At 28.7% G+C, this 21,672-nt stretch overlaps 3 protein-coding genes across 3 annotated transcripts; 1 reads left to right on the plus strand and 2 right to left on the minus strand.

Annotated features, from left to right (window-relative positions):
* LOC102583471 (WAT1-related protein At3g30340) lies at window positions 1-2,890 on the plus strand. Its single transcript, XM_006360362.2, has 6 exons — window positions 1-247; window positions 349-411; window positions 518-634; window positions 861-1,242; window positions 1,743-1,894; window positions 2,662-2,890. The coding sequence occupies exons 1-6, from the start codon at window positions 66-68 to the stop codon at window positions 2,807-2,809; spliced, it is 1,044 nt and encodes a 347-aa protein (XP_006360424.2). The 5' UTR covers window positions 1-65; the 3' UTR covers window positions 2,810-2,890.
* An 8,748-nt stretch (window positions 2,891-11,638) lies between these two features.
* On the minus strand, window positions 11,639-12,382 carry LOC102583797 (uncharacterized). Its single transcript, XM_006360363.2, has one exon. The coding sequence runs from the start codon at window positions 12,286-12,288 to the stop codon at window positions 11,782-11,784; it is 507 nt and encodes a 168-aa protein (XP_006360425.1). The 5' UTR covers window positions 12,289-12,382; the 3' UTR covers window positions 11,639-11,781.
* Window positions 12,383-17,635: 5,253 nt separating this feature from the next.
* LOC102597033 (GDSL esterase/lipase 6-like) lies at window positions 17,636-21,573 on the minus strand. The gene is made up of 5 exons (XM_006360400.1): window positions 21,566-21,573; window positions 20,745-20,935; window positions 19,852-19,997; window positions 18,548-19,013; window positions 17,636-17,874 (listed from the first exon to the last, which is right to left on the minus strand). Exons 1-5 carry the CDS (start codon window positions 21,571-21,573, stop codon window positions 17,636-17,638), a joined length of 1,050 nt encoding a protein of 349 aa, XP_006360462.1.
* Window positions 21,574-21,672: the final 99 nt, after the last annotated feature.

Consider the following 21,672-nt stretch of genomic DNA (forward strand, 5'->3'; position numbering starts at 1 on the left):
ATCAAGCAAGCTAACATACTGGAAATATAGATAGTGCTAGTTTCGTTCCCTCAGGGAAATTAGAAATGAGTTTCTTTGAGAAATGGAAGGCAGTATCTGCAATGATTGTTGTTGAATTTGCTCTGGCTGTTGTAAATGCTCTATTCAAAAAAGTACTCAATAGAGGAATGAATCAATTGGTGATAAGTACGTATAGGTTTTCAATTTCTACGATTTTCTTAACTCCCATCGCGTGTTTCCTAGAGAGGTATGGCCTTTTTTACACATCATGTACTGATTAGAACAGTTTAGTTTCCATATCAGGTATGTATGACATTTTAAGATGTTAGTTAGTTTGCCTTTTTGCAGGAATTTTATATCGAATTTGACAGGTCGTGTTGTGTGTTCTCTGTTTTTCAGCGCGCTTTTAGGGTGAGTACTTTTCTCCTCATTCTATATGCTTAAGTATATATCTTCATCACATTTAGTAAAGCAAACATGACGAAAAAACTCTGATGAGAAACATTGGTGTTTTCAGGGGTACGCTCACTCAATATTTCTTCCTAATTGGACTTAAATACACCTCAACAACATTTAGTTGCGCGTTCATCAATATGGTTCCTATCAACACATTCATCATGTCATTGCTACTCAGGTAAGCACCACTTGATTGATTCTCAGATGGTCACTCAGCTGATAGTTATTATCTCATAAAGTCACTTCCTTTATTGAAGAAAACTGGACTCACCATGACTTTCTGAGATAATAACTATTAGCTGAGTGACCATCTGAGAAATCAACGCCATCAAATTGTTGTACTAACTTTTGACGACTCAAAATCATTATAATGATCATATCCATATGCATGAATGATCTTGCAGGCAAGAGAACATAAATATGAAGTGCAAAAGTGGGAGAGCTAAGGCATTAGGAACCTTATGTTGTCTTGGTGGAGCCTTAATACTTACTCTATACAAAGGAATGCCATTGATGAATCAATTAACACCAGAAGTTGAAGTGAACCACAATATAAAGAGTTGGATTGTTGGTTCATCATTTCTATTCGCGGGGAGCCTCGTGTGGTCTTCGTGGTTTCTTATACAAGCTAGGATTGGGAAGGACTATCCTTATCAGTATTCAAGCACAGCAATAATGTCATTTCTTGGAGCCATTCAATCTGCAATCTTGAGCTTGGTTATTGATAGAAACACATCTACATGGTTTCTCAAAGGAACTTTAGAGATCTCAACTGTCATATATGCTGTGAGTAATGCCTTACTCCTTCCATTCATAAACTCCATGTCCAGTCAAAATCAGACAAACAAATTGAAACATAGAGAGTATTATACAGTCAAACCTCTCTATAACAACATTGTTTGTCCTAATGTTTTTTTGACTGCTATAGCGAAATATCATTATACAAAACATATAATATAACATGACATGAAAGATCGGTTCCATAGGAAACATAAGTGTTATAGTGAAGTATTGTTATAACGAATGACTGCTATAAAAAGGTCTAACTGTAATTGATTATAACCATGATCATGAGTTCCATAGGAAACATGAGTGTTATAGTGAAATATTGTTATAACGAATGACTGTTATAGAAAGATCTGACTGTAATCGCTTATAACCATGATAGGTTCCATAGGAAACATGAGTGTTATAGTGAAATATTGTTATAACGAATGACTGATTTAGAAATGTCTAACTGTAATCGATTATAACCATAGTAATGTTTATTATGTGTGTGTATACAGGGAATGGTGGGATCAGGTTTATGCTATGTGGTCATGTCATGGTGTGTAAAGCAAAAGGGTGCAGTATTCACCTCTGCATTTAGTCCATTGATTCAAATATTTGCTGCTGTGATTGACATCTCCATACTTCATGAACAAATTCACCTTGGAAGGTGGGAACTACTTTTCTTTAACAAATTATTTTTTACCAAAAAATGGAAAAAGAATCAAGAAAAGGGAAAAAAAAAAAAGAACAGACTTAATTTTAGTTTATGTGACACTATTTTCACAGCTGATCATTCTAAAATGAATGACACATTTCTAAAATTTGAAAATAATATAACTTTAATTTTTCGTATTACCCTTAAAAAGAAGTTTAGGTAGTCACACAAGCGATGTGAAAGGTATAAAACCACAAGTTTTGAAGGACTTATAACTGCACATATATAAAATCATAAATTTCAAAACTCATTTTTTTTTCTTAAATAAACTTCATGTCAAGTCAGGGAACCGGTAGAACAAAATATCCCACATTCATGCAGGGTTTGGTGAATGGCCGTACCTATCCTAATGCAAGCATATTTAATGACTATTTCCACGACGCGAACCCATGAACCCATGACCTATAGGTTACATGAGATAACTTTATTGTTACTCCAAGCCAATCTTTCAGACTATGTCAAGTAAATTGAAATCGAGGGAGTAGATGCTTAACCTTTTAAAATATTATCTTCTAAACAGACAAAAGACTCAAATATGTCATCAAACAACTTTGGCATGAGTGAGCCTTTTCTTTAACGAAAATGGCATAGATGAGCCAAACTTTTAACGGATGACATCAGTGAGTCTTTTGTCAAAGTTTGATGACATATTTGAGTCTTTTCCCTTGATTACTATTACTCTACTAAAATATCTTCTTCTTCTTTTGTTGCTTTAACAGCATTTTGGGGTCCATTTTGGTTATTATTGGCTTGTATATTCTTCTATGGGGTAAAAGCAAAGACACAGAGAATTTGAAGAATTCTCCAACAACAGAAAAGAATGTGCAGCCTACACTTCCTCTTACTTCCAGCCCATCTCATACATAAGAAGGTTACATAATGCCAAAAGTGTATATCCAATATGGCTCTTTATACAGTCAAATCTTTCTATAATGACGTCATTTGTCTGGATATTATTTGACTGTTATAGCAAACATAGACTATAACATAAACATGAAAAGTTGGTTCAAAAAAAAAAAAGTTGGCCTTTATATTGAGAATGATTGTTATAAAAATAACTGACTGTGTACTGTAATCAACACGACGTGTCCTTCTAAGGGTCCAAAGAGTTATGATCTGTTTATTAACAAGTTCAAATTTGTAAAAGAGAATCTTTCCATCATCCACAATAATGTCTAACATATAATATAATTAGGGAAAAAAACTTAACTATAAATTATCACAATAATGTCTAACATATAATATACACATATATTCTTATTCGCAACATTGATAAATATATATATGGTGCTGATGTAAAGTCCATTTGTGAAACTAATACTCAGCATATGCTAGACTAAAATAGAAGTCTTTGCTAGAATCTTTCAATTGGTCCGATCTAGTTGATTTCTCAGATGATCACTCAACTAATAGTTTATCCCGTTTATTAGCCACTTGTTCCATAATCTTATGTTTATCAATTGAAGACCCCCTACAGTTGTTGATAAGCACATCTTATCCCATGATAAGAAGCAGTGACAAATTCAAAATTTTCATTCATGGGTGCGCTTGAATGTCCTAGACAACTAAGCTATTTGGCCCTTTGCATGTTGTTCAAGAAATTCATAAATTTATATATATGCATAAACACAAAAAATCTCTATCCTATATAATACGATATAATTTTTTGTTGAGAGAGCTTTGATGAATATACCCTCCCGTCCCCTAGCTAGATCCACCCCTGATATTAAGAGGTTGTCAATGTACCCCTAGATATTCAAAATTACTATATTCTTTTTGTTCCGTTACTCCTCCGAATTACTGTTCTGGAATATGATATATTTAAGTGAAAAAACTTAAATATGTCATTGAACTTTTAAAAATAGCTCATATTTATGTTATTTGTTAAAAATTTAGCTTATCTAAGTCATTTCCGTTTGAGAAAAGGTTCATTCATGCAATTATTTGTTAATTGAAATGGCATAGATGAGCCAAATTTTTAACGAATGACATAGATGAACCTTTTCTCAAAGTTCAATGACATATTTGAGTCTTCTACCATTTAAAAAAATATTTAATTGATGATGTGGTTGAATCATAATTGACCACTTGTAAAAAAGGACATTGCAAAATCGAAACTATTTCCAGTTAACAAATAATGGCATAGATGAACCTTTTTGTCATACAAAAATAGCATAGATAAACCAAATTTTTAATGAATGATATAAATTAAAAAAAAATCTCAAAGTTTAATGGCATATTTAAGCCTTCTCCCTATATTTAAATTCTTTCTTCCTAGTCAATTCATTGAGACTTCTACAAAGATATTCCATTACAATGGCAAACAAAAAAAATATATTCCATTCTTACTTATATGATTCTTGTAACGACTAATTAAAATATATTAAATGTTCTCCTATCTTCTTAAGCCAAAAAATATTTGTTTTTTAAAATTACCTTTTTACACCTGCCATAACATTAACAGGTAGCTAATTACATGTCATGTGAAGCTTTTTAATATTCTATTAACAAAATTTCACTTTATATTTACCTAACTTATTCGAATGGATTTTCTTTGTATACACCTGTTAGTTTCCACAATCAACAATGAGAAAAGAAAAAAAAGTTAACACAATATATATATATATTTTTATTAAAAGCAACATTACTACTAATAAAAAAGTTTCATATTCGATTTTCAGTTTGATTTTGTATACTTTAGAAGGAAGATTTACAATTCTCTTCAAAAAATTAACGAAACCATAGACTCATAACATATTCAATTTCATTATGTCTATTTTTAATTTTTTTGTTTTATTATGCTATAGTAAATTTGATCGGCTATTTGAATAGAGATCCTAAATAAATAATATTAAAATGAAGGATTCTTGTACGCTACGATCGATAATATGACACTTGTCACACCTATTTATACGACAAGTTGTCGAATCTCTTTTATACCAAACAAATTAAAAAACATATAATTTACACCAACTAGTAATTAATATATTAAAAAACGTAATCAGACATTACTAATCTTTTACGTGCACTTTTTTTTTGCTTTTTTCGTTTTTTCTACGTGCACTTTTTTGCTTGCATGGCACATGGCACAAACATATCAATGTTGTAAAAGATTACAGTTAGCTTTTTTTTTAATCAGTGCGGCAAAATCATTAAATCAAGATACTCACAAAAGAGATATAAATATAAAAAAATTAATAAACATATGAATTAATTAAAGAAATTCAATATTTATGATATAAACATACGAGAAACTTTAATAGATAAGTTGGTTGGCTATCTAAACTTTCATCTTATTGGTGAGGATTTGATTCCCCACATTGTAATCTCCTTTCCGTTTCCTCTTAACCTACCTTATCTAAAAAAAATATATAAACATACATAAATAATAGTTTTAACCATATTTATGAGAAATAAATTTCTCTAGAAAATGGGATTTCAGTGAATACCATTGAATCTCTTTATATCCACCTTTTTCTCTTTCTAAAATGAATTTGAATTAATCGGATCTCATAACTAGGAGGGAAAATAAAGAAATTAAGAGATGTCAACTTCCTATCAAATGAATTAATGGCATGACATGACAACTAATTCTCTCATTTGTTTCCGTGATTCTTTTGCTAATTACTTTTAACCTCTCTATTATATTCTCTTTGTCTATAATTACTTCACAAGTTTTGAATTGATATACCCTATTAAGAAAATAATTATTGACATAGTGAGTTTACTATTTTACCCCTATTAATTATGAAGTGAGTAAATTAAAAACTTAAGATTTTAAAAAAGTTCTACCTTTTTAAAAATAATTAATTGAGGGTATAATAATTAAAATTTTTTGTCTTTTCTTGATTTGTCAAAATGGACAAGTAATTAGGGACGGAAGGAAGGGGTATAAATGAATTAATGGCATGACAACTAATTCTCTCATTTTGCTTCCCCTTTTATTCTATTGGGGTGAGGTGTTGAATATAGATGTCTTTGAAGTTTGAACTACTAATAGTTAATTATTCAAGAAAAATAGGAGGGTCACTTTTTTGATTAATTTATTGTGTCTCAACTTTATTTAATTATTTATACATAAATGTGATAAGTACATTATACAGGTGGTACGTTTTGTTATCCAAAAATTAGAAGTTGAATAAATTGAGATTAATTTTCATGTCAATTTGGTGTATCCACGTGGCCTTGAATTTATAGAAAAATGATCAATTCATTTTGTGGTCCGTTGTAAATTTATTTTAATTTATTGTCAGTATTCTCAAGATATTTCTAATATATTTGGTGTGAATTCAAAATATTTTTATGAAATACAATAACATATTTGGTATGGATTCAAAATATTTTTTTAAATACAGTAACATATCTGGTGTGAATTCAAAATATTTTTTTATAAACAATAACATATCTAGTATAATTTTTTTAAAATAAAATATAATAATATATTTAATTTAATCTTAAAAATAATGTAGCAAATTTAAATACAGAATGACATGAGAGCTATATAATTATAGGGGTGGTATATATAGCACGTTAGCTCACCAAAATTTATCCTATAGCTAGCCATTTTAAAAGTCATGGTATATAAGATTTTTTAATTAAATTACCGTCAAATTTTTCTATAATAATATTAGTTTCGATATTTTTTACTGATATAGGGAGAACTTGTTATAGACCTATAATAATATTTGGTATTAAAATCTTGTTGGACCAAAAATATAAATTAAAATCTTATTTGATTTTAATTTTCAATAATTATCCAGAAAATATAAAAACTCCTTTAAATTCAAAAAAGTTCAGGAGACATTTATATTTCAGTAATTAAAAATTAAAGGCATCTAATATATCATTAATAAACTTTCATCCTTATAAAAGTAATTTTTTTTGTCTAAACAAATATGTGGAGATCTTTTAATTTAATGAAAATTGTTTTTAGTTACTTAAATATGTAATGATGTAATATTCTTTGTCAAAAGTTGTATAAAGTATTAAAATTTTCAAGCTATTAATTTGGCCAAAAGTATTAGGTTTATTATTATTTAATTTAGAGATTCTATTTCTACAAGATAAATATCTAGCAATAAAATATCTTATGATGTTATCTATATATATGAGTGTCACTAAACAAATATTTAGTTACAAAATTCTTTATAAAATATGGCTGCCTCTCCAACACCTCTCTTTTGTTCCTTAAGAAAATTGAGTATGCCTAAGTTACAAAATTATCAAATTATAATGTCTCGAAGTTTTCGTGGTCATGAAGGTAATTAATATATTAATTCCACCATTTCATTATTAATTTTAGCTTTTAATTTCTTTATTTACATCAATAATCATCAACTTGTTCATACTCAATTTGTTTTCACTTTGTTTCATATGTTTGTTATGCTCTTGAAGTCATACGAGAGAGGCGAATTCAAAGTTTAAAGTCTATATATATATAGATACAAAAATGAGTAAATATATAGTTCCACCCTAAAAAGTGAGGTTTACCCTATCTTCCTTCTATCTTTAAATGGTGGATTAATCAAACCTCATCAGTAATGTAGCATCTCTATCTACCCTCTCTTTCTCCTAATGTAATAAAAGAAATTACAAAAACATTCGAGTTCAGTTGAATCAACAGAACTCTCCCTAGATTTGTCTCTTTTTTCAAGATTTTATTTTTTCATAAAGTATGCTAGAAAATGGAATAAGAAAATGAATTAATTAGAGGGGATAAATTTTGTCTCTTAATTATTTTCTAATATTTTGCAGGGAATTCATCTTATAGTATTGTTGATTCAAGTTTGAATACTCTACGACAAAGAATAGATGTACTAAGGAAGAAGGACAAGTTGATCAACACAATTTACAAACATGAAAATGGTTGGAATTATTTATGGGAGTACCATGATAAAAACAAGAAACATTCTTTAATATTGGAATTGATTGAGCTACTAGGTTTAGCAAGCACCAACATAGGATTTGTTTTCCTAAGTGGTTATTCTTGCATGCTTCTTGTTTCCCTCATACTTCATATGGCTAGACATTGATCTATGTTGTTCGAACTTTTAAAAAATACTATTAATAGTCTGTGTCAGATTTTAAAAAAAATATTCCCTATGTTCTATATTAGATAGATGTGCACTTTTTATTTTATACGGGGATTAAGAAATCATTAATAGATTGATCAACTTTACTATTTTGCCCTTTGTTCATATTAATTAGCCTCTTGAAAAAAGAAATTATCAAATTTGCAAAATTTGCTTAAATTTTCGAAAATTATATTAATTATAGGGGTAAAATTTAATTAATTCTATACTGATTTGATAAGTGATCAAATATTATGAGACTAATATTTATAGTAAGATGATCATTTAATATGAGACATAGAGAGTATATTTTTTTTAAAGAACTAGTAATTTTTAAAGGATCAAGTATGAACGCAGACAACATTTTTGAAAAATTGAAGCGAAAATATGTTATGTATGAGGGCTGCATATTTGGGCTCGAATTAAAATGACTATGTAGTCTTATTTGGTTTAATTTGGGTTGATCCAATTAATTGGTCTTTGGACTTTGTTTGGAATTTCTTTCTTTCCTAGTATTTTCTTTTGAGCTTTAAAAATTGGATAAAAAATAACTTTATACTATAAGATATTAATATTAACAAAGTAATTAAATTCAATCATATAATACCCTATAATATATTATAATTGTTTATTCAAAATAAATTATGAGATATTGCAAAGTTTGTTTAGATAAAAATGTTATAGTAATTACAATATCTATTTACGAAGTGTAAAAACGAATACTTTTATGATTAACACAGTCTGTCATAAATCAACCACAAAAAAATGAAGGTAATGGAAGTGTGGAACATGGACCAAACCAAATAGTGAATTTCTCAAAATCAGACAAGTACTCACTTACCCTTTTTTTTAAAAATTTAGACCAAGTCGATATAAAAAGAGACTAGTCTATTCATTTTTTGATATGCGACTTGGTCTATTTCTCATCGATCAAGACATTTTCGATCTTATTATTGGACACATACAACTAGTTTAATTAATTGCCACTAAAAACGATTCTTTTACCAACTAAAGTTTAATTGTCACTTTTAATTATTGACTTTATACTATATTTTAGCTATAATTAAGCAAGGTTCCAAGCTAACAAGATATAACAGTCTCCTCCAAATATTGTCAAAAGTCCGCTTGCTAAAGACAAGGACGGAGTAACTTTCACTAGACTAGTTAAGCTTACTACTTGTAATAAGTTAGCTCGTTTTAAAAATCTTGTTGTAACTACTAACCCATATAGGGTTAATGAACCTTTTGTAACCCCTTAACTATATATATAATATAATCTTGTTATAAAGAAAAAAAAGAAAGAAAGGCTTGAGTTAAATAACAAACTATAACATGTACGTACATTTTGTAGGTTGTTTTGGTTTGTTATACTTTCTCCCATAGCCCATAGTCCTAAAATAGAATATATTTACATCATATCCTCTTCTAAAGTTTTATTTAGAAGAAAGGTGAGATAATAATTAGTGAAGAAATAACTCACAACATTTTTGATACATCACGCAACTAACAAACATTGATTTTTGTCATGTTCTAATCAATGATAAGATTAGCTGGTGTATAATTGAAAAAGTTAGACTGAATTTGAATTGATTAAAATATAAAAATAATATATAAGTGTAATTTTATAAGTGGAGTGCGGAAGGATAGGATGTTACGGCGTAGACTTTATCTTATTTTTGTGGGGTAGAGAGCTAAGTTATTTTAATAAATGAGTGAGTTATTGACTCATTCAAAAGAGTTGGACTTAAATATGAAGGATCTAAAAAGCAGGTCATAACTCAAACCGCTCAATTATTACTCCCTACATCTCCTATTATTTGTCATGTTGCGTTTTTCGAAAGTCAATTTGATTAATTTTCAAAGTTAAATTAGATTACAATAATTCGATATTTTAAACAAAAAATTTAGATATTCAAAACTATACGAAAAGTACTATAAATTGCAATTGTTTGCATATCAATATGATGAAAAAATACATTATAAAATGTCAGTTAAAGTTTTTATAAATTGACTCTAAAAAAGAAACTATGACAACTAAAAGTGGACGGAGATAGTACTAAGTTTTATTCTTTGAGTGTGTTCGATATGAAAGAAAATATTTTTCAAGAATGTAGGTAAGGTTTCTTATATTTTTTTTTATGTTCAACACGTAAACAAAAAATATATAAAATATTTATACATATTCTAGACACATAGTAGATGGGAGTGGAGTGTAGAGGTATAGGTGTTGGTTATGAGGGCTACGAGAGTGTGAGTGAAGATAATGTGTGTTAGAGAATGAGAAGTATACACAATCAACATAGAATGTCACTTGTTGAACTTGTTTTCCCTACTTTATCCTAAAAGTCATTTTTAAGGAACTTAATTTCCTAGAAAAAATATTTTTCAAATTTTTTGATTAATCGAACATGAAAAAATTAAGAAAATATTTTCCTCCATTCCGACTACATCTTTTGTTTGTTGTTTTATAATTTTTAAGTATCTAATAAAATTATTTTCTCTATTTATAAATGACTTTTTATTACAAAAAATAATTCAGAAATATAGCTATTTGATAACAAATTTGAATGTTGTTAACTGCAATTTATTACAAAGTTATAGAAAGAAAAATATTGTAGTTCTATAATATCTAAAACCAATTCAAATTTGAATGTGATCATATCGTAAAAGGATTCTGTCACAACCCCACAACAATACCAAAAATAATACTCCCTCCATCCAACTCCCCAATGACACATTTTTTCATGTAAATCGTTTTAAAATAATATTATTTTATTATAATTAGAAATAATTTAATTTTAATTTTTTTTAATTTTTAATGAAATAATTTATAATCATATAAATATTTAAGAATTATTTTAAATCATAAATTAAACACTATAGCAAGTCAAAATATGACCTATTTACTGATATTATATTTTTTAGCGATGGATGATAATTTTGAAAAGTCCTCGTATTACATCTCTGTTGTATACGTAGTCATCAGCCCCACAATCACAAGACAAAGATACTACATAAAATATTAAGAACTATATTTTAAGGTCAAAGGAAGTGTTCTCCTAATACCTACCTAATATTGAATATTTTCTTTTACTTCTCGAAAAATTAACCTACCAAGTCACTCTTGTGAAGATTTAAGAGGTGGATTTAAAATTTAAGACATAAATTATAAATTACCATTATTAATCCATCTTTAGTCGTATCAATAAGAGATTTCTTACAAAATAAATATAAGATCGATTTTCACTATAAGTCTTCCTCTTTCACAGTTCGTTACATGTTGTTCGAGGAGATTTTATTGGCGAACGAAATGAGATTTTAAAAGTATTTATCCTGTTATTGACAAAAATTAGAGGAGTTCAAGAAGCTTTCAATCGATTCAAAAATTACTTTGCTAACAATTGTGTGGTAATCGAAACAAATAAACAAGTTCATCAAGCTTCAAAAAAAAATATTTTAAAGCAATTACGTCATTACTGATAAACACGTACATGATTATCAACATAAACAAACATTAAATAAAATTATGAGACTTATGCCACAATAATAAATATTCATGCACATAAGAATACATCTTAATTAAGATCGACTATATCAACATTTCAATTGTAATATAATCCATATATTCCCAAAAAATGAGCACACAATTTTTTTAATAATAAAAAAAAGGTGTATACATATAATGTAAAATTTCATTTTTCTTTTCACACTAAAAATCTCTACTAAAAAAAAAAAAAATTCTAATTTTTAAAAATAAAAATAAATTTCTCATCTAGAAGAAACAGGTTCTTCCATAATCGTAGCCAACGAAGGTTTCTTCGATCTACACGCCAACCTATACTTCATTTCTCTCCCCACCGGAAACACCTCAACCTCACCTGAATCCCAATCTCCGGCAACATTACTTTCCGGCGCCGGCATATCCTCCGGCGAAATCCTACCATTTCCGCCGGAAATTCTCTTCGCAGCAGAATTAGCCGCCAGTAAAATCACTGTCATATCAGTCGCCGTCACAACCGAATTGACTCTCTTCATCGGAAATATAATATAAACATTACCGAATTCCAAATCTTCATCAGCTACTAAAGCTGAAAATCTCCGTCCGATATTCAACGAACTCGAATCCACTAAAAAATTACTTGGATACTCCATCATGATTTCTGCTGCTTTAATCGGTTCTCGAAATTGCCTGATTTCTCCTCCGGGAAGAACAACTCTCGATGCTTTCGAATTCTTAATTGACGGTAAAATTGGGCATGAAGTAAAATTTCCCATAGAAAATTGAGAAAAAAATTCACCCAAATTGTTCAATGAGTTTCAATTGAGAGATTTTTTTTTGTTTTTGTTTTGGGGTTTTGTTTCTTTTTTTTTTTATGAAGAAATGTGTGTGAATGGGTGATTTATATATATGTGAGGAAAAAAAAATAGTAGTATTTGAATTTAGAAATTACCACGTTTTTGTGACTATTGAGTCAAACAGTTTGACGAAATACACGGCATAGAAAAGGGGAGGAATTAGTAGGAAGCTAATTAAGGTATGAAATTCACTAACGAGTCATTTGATGTGACGTATAAAATATGATAATTATTTTATTATGTGTTGAATTGGAGGGTATTAGATAGTTATTAAATTATTAACATAATGATGTTATAATGAGGTATTAGATAGAATAATTTATTTCAGAATAATTATCTGAAGTAATTTGCTTCCAACCAAATGACTCCGTAAGAACAAATCAATTACTTGGTTATGAACAAGTCACTTATACTAAAAGAAATGGGTTAAGTGTAAATCTTTTAACAAAGTTTTAAATTTTGAAATTTATATGCTTTAGGGTGTGTTTGGCATGGCTGCGAGGTAATAAGGTATAAGGTTTTGTGTGGATATTACTTTTTTAAAAATTTTACTTATGGTTTTATTGATTTTTTTTAGGGTGTGTTTGATTGGACAAGAAATTTTTATCGAAAATAAGTAATTTTTTAAATTATATTCTTATATTTTTATATAAGTAAAAAATATTTATCATATTAAATACTTTTTGGTTTATATCCTTTATATTCTTTTTGGTTGTTTGTGATATATGAAAAATTATATTAGAAAAATACTTAGTTACTATCATTGTTATTATTTTAAAAGAAATTAAAACCAAACACCTTCTGAAACTTTAATAAAAACTTCATCCAAAATTAATTTTTCAAAATATTTAAAAATTTATGATCATACGCTAATTAAATTTATTCGTGCCAAACTAAAATTAGTGGGAGTACATAAATATCTTGTCGATGTATAATGCGTGTGGGGCTGCATACGAGAAATCCCGTGGGATTTGTGTTCGCTAAATTGTGGATGAAATTTAATATTTTAAAAGTAGTGGAAAGTTCTTGTCCTTATTCTTTTTCTAATACTTATTATGTCCTTTTCTTTGTGGGTTTTAGGAGAAAACCATTTAGTTGAAGTGTTCTTGATGTATATTTGTCATGTTTATTTTGGTAATTTATTTTTTTAATTTTTTCATTTGGTGTTTAATACTTATACTAGAGTTTGATTAAATCGTGTCGGAAGTTCACAGTGTTCAGTACTTATATTAGAGGCTGATGAAATCGTGCCAGAAGTCCACTTTGGGAGGTAAAATGCTTCCTAACAAAGATGACTCTATACTCACATTGAAATCTGACTAAATACAGATTCGTACCGGAAATCCATATTGGGGGTAAAACGTTCCTTAACAAAGGCGATTTGCACTAATATTTTATACTCCCTAATTGTCGAGTTTTGGCTGGTTACGAAGTTCATAGAACTAAAAAACATTATTAAATCTTCAAATCTTTAACTAAAGACATGTTGAAGTGTTAAAATATTTGTTGATCTTGTGTCTATAAACCTGTATGTAGAAAGAAAAATATGTTTTTTTTAATCTGACTAAAAAAAAAAAGGACAAATAAATTAAAATGGATGTAACTAAGGTGTGAATTGATAAAATATAATTAGGAAATCACACGTTTAGGAAAGTTGTTGAAGTGTCGAAAGACTTGACTTCAAGTGTCAATATACTACTAATATGTTAGTATGTGGCTGCCATTTTTATTTTTATCTTACAATAAATAAAAGGGTTGATCTATTTAATTTAAATTTGGTACATGCATTTTAGACAAATTAAGGAAATATTTGGTTGACAAGTCAACAAATGTCAACCATAATTTATGATCAAAGCAATACTTAAAAATTCTAGATTGAAGGTATTTGAAATACATTCTTTCGTTTTAAATTATCTGTTATATTTTTCTTTCACATATTTTAAATAAAAAAATACTTGTTACTTTTGATATATAAAAAAATAGTAATATATGTTTTCTGTTTTACCATCAATAATCATTTTGCAAATAATAATACTATATTTTATTTTCATACTAAACAAATTAATTACGTACTTATTATTATTTTCAATATTTGTATTTCAAAAAATATAATTATTTATTTATAAAATCAATTTCAACATTTAATATTTTATCAGCTACTTTATAATTCAAATGAACCTACTAATCCTAACTGACTCATAGTTATCTAATCTTTTAAATGGTGCATGCACAATACACGACACTAATAATTCTAAGTAATCAAGATACATTATGAGATAATTAACATTCTATAAAATTTTCAATCATTTTTTACTTTTTATTCCAGTATTGAGGAGTGAGGATTATAAGTACCTATTATTATTTTTTAAACTTATATAGAAAGTAAAAGTAACAACTTGGAAGATAATGTGCTTATCTAGTGCATACATAACAACTTGAGTATTTTCCACCTTAGGCTAATCAACATCAATTTGTAATAAGCTGGTTCGGTGAAAATTAAATTGATAAATCACATTTAAATTTGAATAACATAAATTTTTCACTGATTCACGATGAAAACAACCTTACTCCTATCCACCCTCCAACACACTCGATCATCTCACCCTTATCCTCATAGCTCCAAGCCTCCAACTTTCACTACCTTAACCCAACCCTAACCTTTATAGTATTCGTTCATATAATTATATAAATATTTTTGAGATTATATTTATGATTTACTTAACAAACATGAAAAAATAAAGTAAGAAATCCCATTCTTTAATTAACTTCAAAGAAACATTTACCAAACACATCTTAACTTCTTGACAAGTGGTATACAATTTGTGCAATTACTTTTGAATTTTTCATAAAAATATACCGACTACGAGCTCCTTCAAAGCAATTCGATTATTTTATATTTTTATTGTTCTTACTTGTTCAAAATTGTTTCATTCAAACTATTCTGACACAATTTAGATGTAACTTGTTAGAAAATATTTTTATGTTAAATTAATAATTTGAGAAGTTTCTCTTTATTGATTGGCAGTGTCCCAAAAGTGTATGTTTTGGAGCCGTGTGCAGTCTTATTTCTAGCCACGAAGATAAATAAATTATTTTCGATAAATCCTTATCTGAAGTAAAGTATATTCAAATTAGTAAAAAAAGAAATACAATATGTAATGAAGAAAACATATAAAAATAACAATGAAAATAATAATATCATCAACAAATAATATGATAAAAGAAGAAAACGCGATTAGAGTTATGTGCAAAACTATTGTTTTCCTTCAATGGGCCACTTTCTATTCATGAGTTCAATTTAAGAAAAGAAAAATCAGAGATAATTAACAAGAAACAAGGGTAGTAAGTGCCTAAAAAAAGAACAAACTGATTAATTTGTAATTGCTTTAAAGACAAGAAGATTACACTAAGTTCAATTGTTTAAAGAAAAAGAATAATCATAGATAATAAGATAAATACAAGAAACAAGGATAGATAACCACTTCAAATAAAGAAGAACCAATTGATTAATATTACATCGACGCTTTAACAACAAGATTAGGACATAATCCTTAGCCAAACTAGTACTAAAAGCCAATCAATTCACATAGCTCAAGATTTTGATGCGTTCATATACGTTCAGATATATGGATCTTGAGATATTGGGGTTAAAGTTAGGTGTAATTTATTCTAGATACATTGTATCCAAGTGGATTCGCATGTATCTAAGATACATAGACAAATTTCGCTCGCCTCCCTCGCATCTCGCTCACCACTCTCCTATCTCGCTCGAGTATCTGGTATCCCAGATACATGGGAATCACACTAGATACATGTATGTGGTGTATATGTAGTGTGATTCACATGTATCTATGATATATAGACAAATCTCGTTCGCCTCCCTCCTGTTAACCTTCACATCTCTCCCTATATTGTTGTGTATTTAGTTGAAAAAACATGTATTTAAGTGTATCTGACTCGAAATTTACTATGAAATTATAAATTAGTGAGATAAAATGTAATTATTTCAAACTATATGGAGAATTAGTAAATATGATGGGAATGTTTGTGTAATTAGGTAGTTTCTCCAATTTAAAAATAACTAACAAGGAATATGGTGGTATAGATAGAATACATTCATCCATAATCGGAGATCTCGAGTTCAAAATCCTCGGTATTGAAACATTTGTTAAGAAGACACATAATACTTTGGATATTTAGTAACTTAAAACATTAAAAAGGTTGATGGACCACATAGGAGTTGTAACAAATTGTGTAATTTGAGCGATATATCTTATGCATGGCATAAAAAGTAAAGTTCATTACTTACCTAGCTTCGTATATTGCACTATCCCCAAACAAAAGTTTTAATTAGTTGTGCGAACAAAAATCTCATATTAGAAATCGATAAGTAAAAAATCCATTATAACAAAAATAACCTTTAACAGTAATAGATTTGCTTATTAATAAAAAGTGTTAACATCTTTATCAGCATTAGTTAATTATCATTGGATCCAATATCGTTATAGGCTTTAGGGACATTTACAAAAAATACTAACTACCACTAAACACACATATTTAGTGATAATTAAGCTATTGTTGTTAATTTTATTGCCACTAAAGATCACTTTCGATGTAGTGAACTACATATAAAATGTAGTACTTTCTTAATAATATTAGGCCTTTTAAGAAAAAATATTCTACAAATTTGGTTCAAAACGAATAATATGATCATACTATATATTAACTAAGAAGTGATTATATTGTATGGGCCCGTACTTAGTATCTGCGTTCGTTTATGGGCTGGTCTACCATCTTTACCTATAGTTTGAATATTGGTTTTGTCATTTTGATAATAATAAATGTTCGAATTAATCATAAATACTCGAATGATGTGGATCACACATAGTGAATCTCTATATAAGCTCATGGTGATAGGTCATATGTGGAACTTATTGTTCAAGGAAAAAATATTACCTATGCGAACAGAATTCACATAAAAGTTTTAATATTAAGAAAACAAACTACATATTATAAGGTGTAAGTAACGATACTCTTATTGATATGAGATGACCTTTCGTATAAGGTATATTTATTGACGGGTCAAATCTTGATTTCATCTCTGCTCTTCAACATAATGTAGGCTTAAAACAACTAACATAGAGAAATAAATAAAGAAATATACATATAAAGACCATAACATTTTTAAAAAAAAAAGAAAAAAAAAGACAAAGACCCCACTCTCTATTTTAAGATTTTTCAAAACACAACTTAATAATTTCCTTAATTAGTGTTGAGTGAGGGTCATATTTGCTAGTGTTTTGAGATTTATAGGTCTAATTCGAGTATGAATTCCATTCCACAATGCCTTTGAGATGAGATTATAAGTATGCTCTGATGGATGAAAGTAATCCCAAAACAAGTATTCATTGGGCTTTGCACATATCTTGTACCCTTCTTTACCACATTGCAATAATCCTCCAAGTGTTCCATCACCACAACATGCATTAGTCGCATCTGAAAATCCTATGTAACAAATCATCATGAGTTAGTTTAGTGGATGTTTGGACATAAAAAAATATACTCTGGTCTGTCCAATTTTATGTGACACTGTTTGACTTGACACGGTGTTTCAGAATGTTTATGAAAAAAAGTAAGTGTGTTTTCAAGTAGCTATGAAATTGTTGCTTTTAAGAAGAATAAAAAAAGGGAGCTCTTGAAATTAACTTGTGGTCTAAAACATTCATCAGATATTTATTTGTGTGGTTGTAAATCATTTCATTAAGGATAAAAGGAGTTGCTCTCTGTTTAAAAAAGAATGATCTAGTTTGACTTGACAAGAAGTTTAAAAAAATAAGAAAGATTTTTCAATCTTGTGGTTCTAAAGTAAAGTTATATCAAATGTACCAAAATGTTCTTTAATCTTGTGGCATTAAAAATGTCACGTGGAAAGCTAAAATTAAAGTATTGCCAAAAAAAAGAGGTCGTTCTTTTTGAAACAAAATAAAAAGGAAAGTAGGTCATTCTGATCTGAAACAGACGGAGTAAATTTTTTCTAATTATAGTAACAGTAAGGTAACATTATTTTTTGAAACAGATTAAATAGAAAAATGTGTCATATAAAATGAGACAGATCGAGGGAGTAATATTTATAAAATAGTAGTATTTGAAGGAGGAGTGAAGAAATGTAAGAAATTACCATAACGTTTAGGATTAGCTTTGAAGATTTGAACAATCTTGTACACATCTCCAAACACAGCAAATGAACCAGGATACTTAGTTGGTATTATTTTTACCAAACTCTCTAACCCCATATTATAATTTTTGACCATTTTATTCATCTTTCCATAGCATTTATCAATTGGTGCACCAGGCAAGAGGGTCCTAGCTGGGACACAACCAACGGGGCCTAACGAAAACAACGCGATTCGACGTGCCCCTAGCTTGCAAATTTGATCAACAAAATTTGTACCTTGAGCTAACATGGCTTGAACATAGGCATCTGGTGTAAGTGTTGGGGCATCAAATGGATAGAAGTAGCTAAAAATGTCATTGGAGCCTGACTCAAAGAAAAAAAGTGATTGTTGTATTTGTTTCTTGGTTATATGGTTTTGTTGGACTAAGGTTTTGAATTGTTGAATTTGATCTTGAATTTGTGTCACTCCCTATATGCATCAAAAGTCAAGAATTAATATCACTAGTTCAAACAACAATTATAACGACAGTAGTATATTCAGTGTAATTTCATACGTACCCCTATCTATTGGTGTAGAAAGATTATATTTTTGATAAACATAAAGAAAATAAAGTCAAGATTGATGTATACAAAAAAAGTTTTAAGTTATATACTTCGTTAGCGTAAAGAAAGTATACTAGCATTTGTTTTGAGTGAAGTACTTGACCACTTTCAATTAATTTGCATATGAGGTCAAAATCAATTAATTGTGATAGTTGAGTTCAATTTTGATAAAATTTTGGTTTAAAAGAGATATTTATGATAATAAGCTATTTAAATTCTTTTTTTTTCTTTTTTGTTGTTTTTTCACTCAAGGTTTGATATCTACTATAGGACTTTATTAATTAGGCTTCCCACTTGAGGTTTATTATCACCCTTGTTTATAGGTGACAATCGACACTTCTTTGTTAAAAAATTATCACGTGTTATGAAAAAGCTAAAAAAAAAGAAGGAAAAAGATATCGCTACTGAACAAGTAGACAAGATGATGTTGTTAACAAGTAGACATACATATTTTTACATGGCATCCTATATGTCCGCACGTGAGATGAATTGATTTATATTATATTACGTACGACACCTATGTCTATTTGTGCACATTCAAAATTGAAGAACGTAAATATCAGATGATGTCAAATTAAAAAGACAAGGTTATGTCTTAGGCCTATATATTTTGGATTATTACCTAGTGGTTAATCACAGTAAATTAATAAACGATAAAACAAAAACTATATGATAAATACATCCTTAATTAATTAATTTCTTACCAAATCCTGATTTGTTGTTGATAGAACTCCACTACCAGCACTAGCAAAGTTAATGCCATTTGATGGATACTCTTTTCTACTTCCATTTACTAACTCAAGTTGTGCTTCCAAAAATGGCCTTTGCAAAGGAATCCCAATAAATTGAGCTGCAATATTCCACCAATTCGTAAACGTAACAGAGTTAGAAATTTTACTAAAGAGATTAAAAACAATATAAGATTCCGTCACATGAAATTGCAATTTTCGAACCACCTTTAACGCTACAATAAACACTTCCCTCATGCTAATTTATATATACCTTCACAAAAGAAAGAAAAAAAAGACTATTATTTTTACTTTATTTACACGAAATAAATTTTCAACAAAAAGAATTCGATTAAACCCCCTTCTAATTATAAGTAATAATTTAAAATGACATTATCTTATATTAAAATTAAATTGTTGAAATGTGATCAAGGATCAAACGTTTATCATCATTCCAAAAGCTATAACTAATAGTAAAAACACAACTTTATTTTTTAACTAAATCCACCAAGAAAGCGTCATGTTCAATCTTGACTCCAACCTGGATCAGGACCACTCCAGTCCCGCATGAGCCTTGCCTTGCCATAGGCAGGATACTGACATTACCCAACAATTTCCCTCCCTAGTCCCAACACCTGCCTCAAGCAGAATATTTCTCTTAGGAATCAAGCGTCATGTTCGATCATGATTCCGACCTGGACCACTCCAGTCCCGCATGAGCCTTGCCTTGTCATAGGCAGGAAACTGACATTACCCAACAAATCCTTTCCCAAGTCCCAACACCTGCCTCATACAGAATGTTGTTCTTGGGAATCGAATCCACGACTCATAAAATTCGAAAAGTGTAGGGAATTATAACAAGAACTTACAAATGAAATCAGCAACAGTTCTTCCATTAGTAAATCTACCAGTTGGATGATGAAAGAAATTGGAACCATAAGGTGGAAAATCAGCTTGTGCTGTGCAATTTTTGTTATAATGATTGTTACCAGCATCAAATATAGAGTCACCAAATATGAAAATTGAAGGAACATTAAATCCCAAAACACAACTAATAATACTATTAATTACCAAAAAAGAAGCAACAAAAATAAATTGAATTTTTTTAACTCTTTCCATTATAACTAAATGTGTTATATAACTTTTAATTTGGAAAATAACATATGGTGTGAGTTTTATTTATATAAGAAAAATTAGCTAAAAATATGAAACGGAACACACGAGTTTAGTGCATTATATGACCTAAGAAAATAACCAATTTATTATAAAGCTACTGCCAACTACTAGAATTTTTTGTCTATTAGTACTTTATCATTAACTTTAATTCACTTTATTTATAACTTTTAAGTGTGTTTATAAAAAGAAAATTGATTCTTAAACCCCACACTCATGTATGTTACGTTGAGGTACAGTACAACATTTGTATGACAAAAACTTAATTTTGAAACTTATGGCTTTAAACGTGTCATAACATTTGTGTGGTAATAAAAAAATAAATTCTCATTAAGAATTAAATGAAAAAAAGTTAATTATTTTCAATTTAATTATTTTTTTTGTTGTTGAAAGAAACCAAAATGAATTGGAACAAAAAAGACATTAAGAGAAGAGAAAAAAAGTTTATTTCACTAATTTGATTTATATTGCCTTATATTTTTGCGTATATAACGTTATAAGGCCTCACTTTATCTACCTACGCATGTAGTTACTCGAAAATTAATTGAATTTGATCAAAATCAAAGAGAAATCAAGATAATTGAGACGAATTCAAAAAATCTGATTACGTACTATTATACATCA

Source organism: Solanum tuberosum, unplaced genomic scaffold, assembly GCF_000226075.1.
Source record: "Solanum tuberosum cultivar DM 1-3 516 R44 unplaced genomic scaffold, SolTub_3.0 scf00322, whole genome shotgun sequence".
Lineage (NCBI taxonomy): Eukaryota > Viridiplantae > Streptophyta > Magnoliopsida > Solanales > Solanaceae > Solanum > Solanum tuberosum.